Source organism: Lolium rigidum, chromosome 4 (genome assembly GCF_022539505.1).
Source record: "Lolium rigidum isolate FL_2022 chromosome 4, APGP_CSIRO_Lrig_0.1, whole genome shotgun sequence".
Classification (NCBI taxonomy): domain Eukaryota; kingdom Viridiplantae; phylum Streptophyta; class Magnoliopsida; order Poales; family Poaceae; genus Lolium; species Lolium rigidum.
This window is the reverse complement of record NC_061511.1, coordinates 214497292-214504552: the sequence shown is the minus strand read 5'-3', so window position 1 is coordinate 214504552 and position 7261 is coordinate 214497292. Positions and strand designations below refer to the sequence as shown.

At 48.5% G+C, this 7261-nt stretch overlaps 1 protein-coding gene and 1 long non-coding RNA gene across 2 annotated transcripts; one reads left to right on the top strand and one right to left on the bottom strand.

Annotated features, from left to right (window-relative positions):
* Positions 1–975: 975 nt before the first annotated feature.
* Positions 976–1859, bottom strand: LOC124649393. The gene has a single exon (XM_047189041.1). It carries the CDS (start codon positions 1750–1752, stop codon positions 976–978), a length of 777 nt encoding a protein of 258 aa, XP_047044997.1. The 5' UTR covers positions 1753–1859.
* Positions 1860–6059: 4200 nt separating this feature from the next.
* Positions 6060–6804, top strand: LOC124649394. The gene is made up of 2 exons (XR_006986624.1): positions 6060–6165; positions 6648–6804. It is a non-coding gene; the product is annotated as an uncharacterized LOC124649394 (long non-coding RNA).
* The last annotated feature ends 457 nt before the right edge of the window (positions 6805–7261 follow it).

The following is a 7261-nucleotide window of genomic DNA, read 5'->3' as shown; positions in this document are numbered from 1 at the left end:
AGCTACACCAAGTTGAAAGAAGTGGCTATGGTTGTGTACGTACGTATCAGGTAATTAATCAGGTATCATGCATCAGAGCTATGATTGTAGCAAAATCGCTACCCAGTATTACACGTGTATCAGTGCATGCCATCAACGAACCAATCGAGATGAACCAAACAAACTCGTCGTCGGTTCTCCCAGCACATGATCGACGTACCTGCCGTCGGTCGGTCGGTCGACGGCGTCGTCTGGGCACTTGACGCCGCCGTGCGTGGCTGCGGCGCGCGCACGTCGACGGCCGGGGATCCACCCGTTGCCGCCGTCGTGTGTACACACACACACGTCCGTCGCCGCCCGTCGCGCTCGTTTGTCTCCGTAAAGTGGTACCCTGTCTTTTCCCCGTGAATGAAGTTCATGTGTACGTGTGGTTACGCAGAGTCACACATCGGCTAAAGACACCTGCATCGCCGTCTCGTCTCTGTCGTCCATCGATTACATAATAATAGGCAGTTAATCGATCGAGCTCAACAGATGGCCGGCGTACACAGTCACAGTATTATTACCGATATGCAATGCAGTCGCAACTCTTTTTGGAAACGGAGATGTCGTGCTCAAAGATTAATGGCCACTGTTAGGAATGTACAAACTCAGAAGCAGGACAGGAAAATTCCTTGGAGTAGAGAAGAAGAAGGAAGAGATGAGGTGTTGTCACTCGCCACCACACGTCGGCGTTCACACTTCGCCGGTGCGACCGCGCGACGACGACGTCCACACACCGGCCGGTGCGCTCCAGCCCACGTTCCACACTGTTCACGCTCCAACTACTCTTCGCAATTTTCAGTGTCACATATACTATTAACACTACTACCTAACGACTGATCATCGAGGAAAAATCCAAGCCTGAACACACGAATGTAATTCGAATCATATCGTGGATTTTACTGTCCGATGGACCGGCGTCGGCGTCGTTGTCGTGGCCTCGTTGGTCGTCGGTCAGTAGGGGTGTGGGTGGCTCCGGCTGATGCCGTGGACGCTGGCGAAGAAGCCGACGAGCTCCTCGCGGTACGGCAGGAAGGTGCGCCGCGGGGTGGCCGCGCCAGCCGCCTTGGCGGTGCCGTACTGGGTCGCCATCCGTTGCGCGGCGCCCACCGTGCCGATCTCGGTCTTCTTCTTGCTGGCGCTCGGCTTCGTCGCAGGGTTCTTGATCGGCGCCGGGGGCGGGTTGGCCGGGAGGAAGAGGAACTTCTCCTTGCCGTCGCTGTGGCTGCGGCCGACGACGAGGTCGCTGATGCGGCGCCAGCGCGCCACGGACGACCCCGTGGAGCCGCTCTTCCTGGGCCGCGGCGAGGACGCGCCGGGCGCCCACACGCAGTAGCTCTCCGGCGCCGCGCCTTCCAGGTCGTCGGTCGCCGCGGAGGACGACGTGGACGCGGACGAGCCGGTGCTGGAGGACGAGGAGCTGTTCCACGCGCGGGACTCCTCGAGGAAGAGCCGGCCCAGCTGCCCTCTCGTCCTCCGCTCTGTCGCCGGCGCCGGCGCCGGGGCGAGGCCGTGGGTTACCGACGAGCGGCGGCCGAAGACCGGGTAGAAAGTGGCGGGCCTGATGCGGCCGTCGGCGAAGAGGTCGTCGGCCAGCGCGGGTGATCCGTGGTTGTGGCCGAGGAAGCAGGGGAACTCGAACTCCCCGTCAGTCGACTCGTCGTCCCCCGAGGAGAGCGCGGGGTCGGCGGTGGTTCGCGGTTCCTGGCGCCGGTGGATCCTTTCCTCCATTGCTGCAGCTGCTGGTGCTACGATCGACTTGCAACGTGTTTGTGTGTGGTGTGGTGTGGAGCGTACGTCGGGGGAGAGGAGAATGAGATGGAGCGAGGAGGGTTCCGTTCCGGGTGGAGGATGAAGAAGGAAGGAGAGGGCCAATGGGGGAGCGGCGTTTATAAAGGTGGTGGTGAGGATGATGGAGGGTTGAATTCTGTGGCGGCGATCGCCGTCGCTTCGAGAAGACCCTCTCCCTCCAGTCGAGTCTCGATGGTCGCTAGTGCTCAGTTTGGTGCAGGGTGGACTCTGCTTGGATTTCTTTCCCTCGTGAACCAACGGATTCCATTTCAGCTGAGCTACAGTCTGGGACGGGCGAATTTCGCGGGAATTTCGTGTGCAAAATTCTAACATGAAGGCTAATCAAGCTTCGGAGTAGAAAAGTATAACTAGTGAACAATTATAACATATATGTATTAGATGGATATTTAAACTGAAGAACTGCTCCATGCCCGTAGATTTTAAGCCGTCTTAAAATTATAGTATTAAACACTATTTTAAGAGAAACATATATTTTTATTAAGTCTCAGTCACCTCAGAAAAATGCAACTGTAGTTCAAAGAAAAGTGTAACTCAATTCAGTTACATATTTCTGGCAGAAAAATGCAATTGCATTTTTTAAATAGAAAAGTTCAACTCAAACACTTTTTTATAAGTGACTTAGACTTAAGAAAATCTCAAAGTTAACTGGAACATGGCAAAACCATTTTCTAAAATCGTTCTGATCGGTTTGGCAAAAAGAAAACTGCACCAGACCGAAAGGTACCGATACCTTTGAACCGTTTGGGTTTCAGAAATAGGAAAGTACTTGCGTAATTTCAAACATTATACTATATGTAAAGGTATCCCAACAAGTACATGTACATAGATAAGCACATCAGAACTATCCTCATAAGAGGAATGCAATAATAACACTATATCAATCTAAACTCGAAATTTATAAATTGAAAATGCAGTGATTAATACATTAATTCGAACGTGAGAATTATGATAGCTCAACACAATTTTTATGACATGATTAAAACTTGAAGCAGGAAATTTGTTTCACGAATAGGTAGTGCGTTTTATACATGCAGAGCAGCTTGCAATTATAATTGAGCGTGCTAAGTTCGATGGCTAAATTGAAGGTGTGGTTTCCTACTTAGTTGATGGGGGCCTATCAATTCTTCAGTATGCCGACGATACAATTCTATTTATAGATCATGATTTGGCAAAGGCCCGTAATCTGAAGTTAATTCTTTTAGCATTCGAGCAATTGTTAGGTCTAAAGATCAACTTCCATAAAAGTGAGTTGTTTTGTTTTGGTGTGGCCATAGATGATGCCAACCTTTATGTCGAGCTATTCGGATGCGGGCTTGGTTGTTTTCCAATCAGTATCTTGGTATTCCGATTTATCATCGGAGACTAAGTCTGGCTGAATGGAAAATCATCAAAGACCGACTTCAGAAACGCCTTACTAGTTGGAAAGGAAAGATCCTATCCCTTGGGGGAAGATTAGTTCTCATAAATTCAGTACTCACAAACATGGTACTGTATATGATTTATTTCTTCCAGTTACCCAAAGGAGTCTTACATCGATTGGATTACTTCCGATCAAGATTCTTTGGCAAGGGGATAGCGGGAAGAAAAAATATCGGTTGACAAAATGGAGTGTTGTATGCCGTCCAAAAGATCAAGGTGGACTAGGTGTTCACGATCTAGAAGTTAAAAACAGGGCCTTACTAGGCAAGTGGCTTGCTATGTTATTAACGGAGGACGGTGTATGGCAACAACTGCTACGGAAAAAGTATGTAGGCTCAAATGCGATATCCCAGATTTTTTGGAAACCAGGGGACTCACACTTCTTATGGCAAGAAATACTTCTTTCCATTTGGTTCCTTCTCCATCAGGAATAGGGCGGAGATACGTTTTTGGGAATCAGTGGTTGGGAAGAACCACTCTTCGTGAACAATATCCAGCCTTGTACAATATTGTTCGTTATAAAGGGGACACCTTGGAGAAGGTGATGGAATCTTCTCCACCCTCGGTAACGTTCAGACATGATCTTATTGGTCCCCGCCTTGACTCTTGGAACGAATTGCTTCTCAGCGGTTAGGTTGAATACAGTTATCTACGGAGACCGATGAATTCCGTTGGAGTCTCACCAAGAATGGTGTATTCTCGGTAGCCTCCATGTACAAAGCCCTTTGCATTCCTACTCGATCGATTTTAAACAATAAATCCATCTGGAAGATGAAGATACCACTAAAAACTAAGGTCTTTGCATGGTATCTTCGTCGAGGTGTGATTCTTACTAAAGATAACCTTGCAAAACGGTTGTAAAAAATGTGTGTTCTGTCACGAAGATGAGACAATAAAACACCTTTCTTCAATTGTCGGGTTGCTAGATCTATATGGTCAATCATTCAGATAGGTTCTACCCTGTACGCACCCCATAGTATTACCAATATTTTTGGCAATTGGTTAAACGGAGTGGATTCCAGCTAGGTATAAAACGATTATCCGAGTGGGAGCGATTGCAGTTGTATGGTCGCTTTGGCTGTGTAGAAACGACAAGGTTTTTAATGACAAAAATTCTTCTATTATGCAGGTTATTTACAGGTGTACGACTATGTTCCGTTCATGGTCACCACTTCAACGCTTCGAGGACCTATTTATGAAGGTATCTACACGGTTGAAGAATATGACCAAGGATTTTATTACCCAACATGGGTGGCTGCATAACCGTAGGATAGAAGCCAATGAAACTGTCGACTAGTTGCCTCTTTTCCTTTTATCATTTCTCTACTCTTATGTTTGAATACTGGATTCATAAACGGCTGTGTGTATCTTAGCTATGCAAAGGCTAGATGTAATGCTTGATTCTTCAAGTAATAAAGCGCCCTTTATCAAAAAAGAGCAGCTTGGTTTGCAGCCATGAGTCGAAGTGGCAAAAATAGGAGAAAATACAGAAAGGGAGAAGGTGCGTGCAGAAACTCGGTCTTGCATCTTCTAATCCAAGTTATCCTAACATCAACACTCATGGACGAGTACCAAATGGCCTGAAAAGCTTTTGTGAATAGATGTTGAAGTATCGACGGTGCAACGCAAAATCAGAAATTTTGGGGCCCTGATGGAGACCCGGTTCACACATGTGAATTTGTGGATCAGATTTCATAGAAGGGAAAATATAAGAGCATCTCCACTCGTCTCCCCACATAGCCCCCCACGGCCACTTTTTTCCATCCGGAAGGCGAAATTCGGCCCAGTCGCGCCCCCGGTTCCTCGTTTTCGTCCGGATTTGAGCCTATTTCCGTCCGGACTCCCCATGCCATCCTCGGTTTCCCGGGGGTCTCCCGGGGACTCCGGATGAAGCTAAACCAACCGTCCACGCCCACGTGTCTCTTCTTTCGTCCGGATTCCCCGAGCCATCCTCTTTTTCCCCGAGAAACGCCGCTTGGGGAGCACACGACTGGAAAACTACTCCTCCCCACGCCAAATCTTCCTCCAATCCGGACGAAAATTTCACCGGATTTGGACGTGGGGAGCGCCAACGAGTGGGGATGCTCTAACCAGAAGCGCCGCACGTCTGTCTCTTCGTGCGGCGGCGCTTTAGGATTCGCGAAAGAGTATCCCGACCCAAGCTCTTCCCCTTTCGCCTTATCCTCTTGCTGTCCGCTCATTTTCTCTCTTTCTCTATGTGAAATAATCGTTACGGGAGAGCGTCCCCGTCGCCGACGAACACAAGGAGCACCGCCAGGCTGCTGCCGCCAAGCGCGAGCGAGAGGGCTTCCGTCGCTACCGCCGGGAACGCCGCTAGAGATGAGCACGCAGCAGGGAGGGCTCCTCCGCCGTCGAGCTCGAGGAGGCTCCGTTGTGAGGGCTCCGCCAAGCGCCGCGACGAGCGCGAGGAGATGACTTCCATCCCTAATACGGGGACGCTGCGAGCCGACGAGATGAAGCAGGGAGTTCTCCGATAGGCCGTCAGGACGAGCGCGAGGAGAGGGCTTCCGCCGCTACCGCGGGGACGCCGGCGACGATGAGCACATAGCGGAGAGGGCTCCTCCTCCGTTGAGCTCGAGAGGCGCGGCGCAGGGAGGCCTTCTCTACGTCGCCGTGAAGAGCGCGAGGAGAGAGGACCTCCGTCCCTAGTCCCTACTGCGGGACGTCGCCGTCGACGGGCATGAAGCGGGGAGGGCTCCTCAAGCTGTCGCAAAGAGTGCGAGGAGACGGCTGCTTCCTCGCCGGGACGCCGCCGCCGAGCTCACATCGGGGCTCTCTCTGAGGTCGCCGTATTCCTCCCCAGGTTCAAGCCCTTCACATCCGCCTTCATCCATGTAACTTGTTTTCGCGTCTCTGCTGAGTACGGGGGATTTTCTACATGGATTTAATCTGGTAATTGTATTGTTGAAACCTGCTAGTTAAACTTGTTTGATGCAACCTGATACTTTTGCATAGCAGAAATCTGTTAATTGTACTAATCGGGCAATCTTATACTGATAACCTGGTTGTTGTTTTATCACAGAACATAGTAATTGTTTAGTAACCTATTAATCTAGCAATCGTGTCTAAATAATAGGGCAGTCATGACTAATTAATCTGGTATTTGTTTTGTTGAAGAACATGATACAGTAATTGTCTACGTAGATAATTAATCTGTATTATGGTTAATTAATATGGCAATCGTGGATAATTAATCTGGTAATTGTGCTTTTGCCAAAGAGCATGATAGTTGTAGATATCTAACCTGATAACTATGGCCAGTTGCTACCAGGTTAACCTCATATTTAACTTGATAATTGTGTCTAATTTATCTGATACTTGTTACGGATAATCTCGTAGTTGCTTCTTACAAATACAATGTTGATTTTTTGTAGGCAATAATGTTTAGCAACGGAGCAAAATCAAAGACTGGGGAAATCTGCTGATAATGTCGTAGAATGATGCAAGACTGAACCTATGTAATAATAGACTAGAGCCATGACATTTATTATCGATGTGCACCTTACTGTATTTAAGCATTTTTCAATGTCATGCTTAATTCTTTTTACCTGTGCGGTCACAGCATGGTTGCTTTGGCTGCAAACGCGCAAGACGAGACTGATTAGAGGACCACCAGCCGCCGCACGCCAAAGCAAATATGCGGCGCCGCTGTGTAGCTAGGTCCTTCATAGAATTACTTTTTTGTGATCAGTAGCCTGCTCGGTCATGAAAAGAGAAATAAAAATGATACAGGTCTAATCACACCTCTACTAAGACAGTATGTACGGCGATTTCTAGAAGGATTCTCGCCATGAGACCACGCATTATTTTTCAGGTAAAGAAGATACGGAGGGCTTCATGTCAATAGTAGCAGATCATGTAAGAATTGGTAGTACTGCAACTAAGTTCACTCGACAAACTTTTAAAAGTTTTGTGAGCCAACGAAAACATGAGCTTTTAGCTTTTTTTTAGCGCACGTGAGCTTTTAGCTGCTATATCTACAGATCGG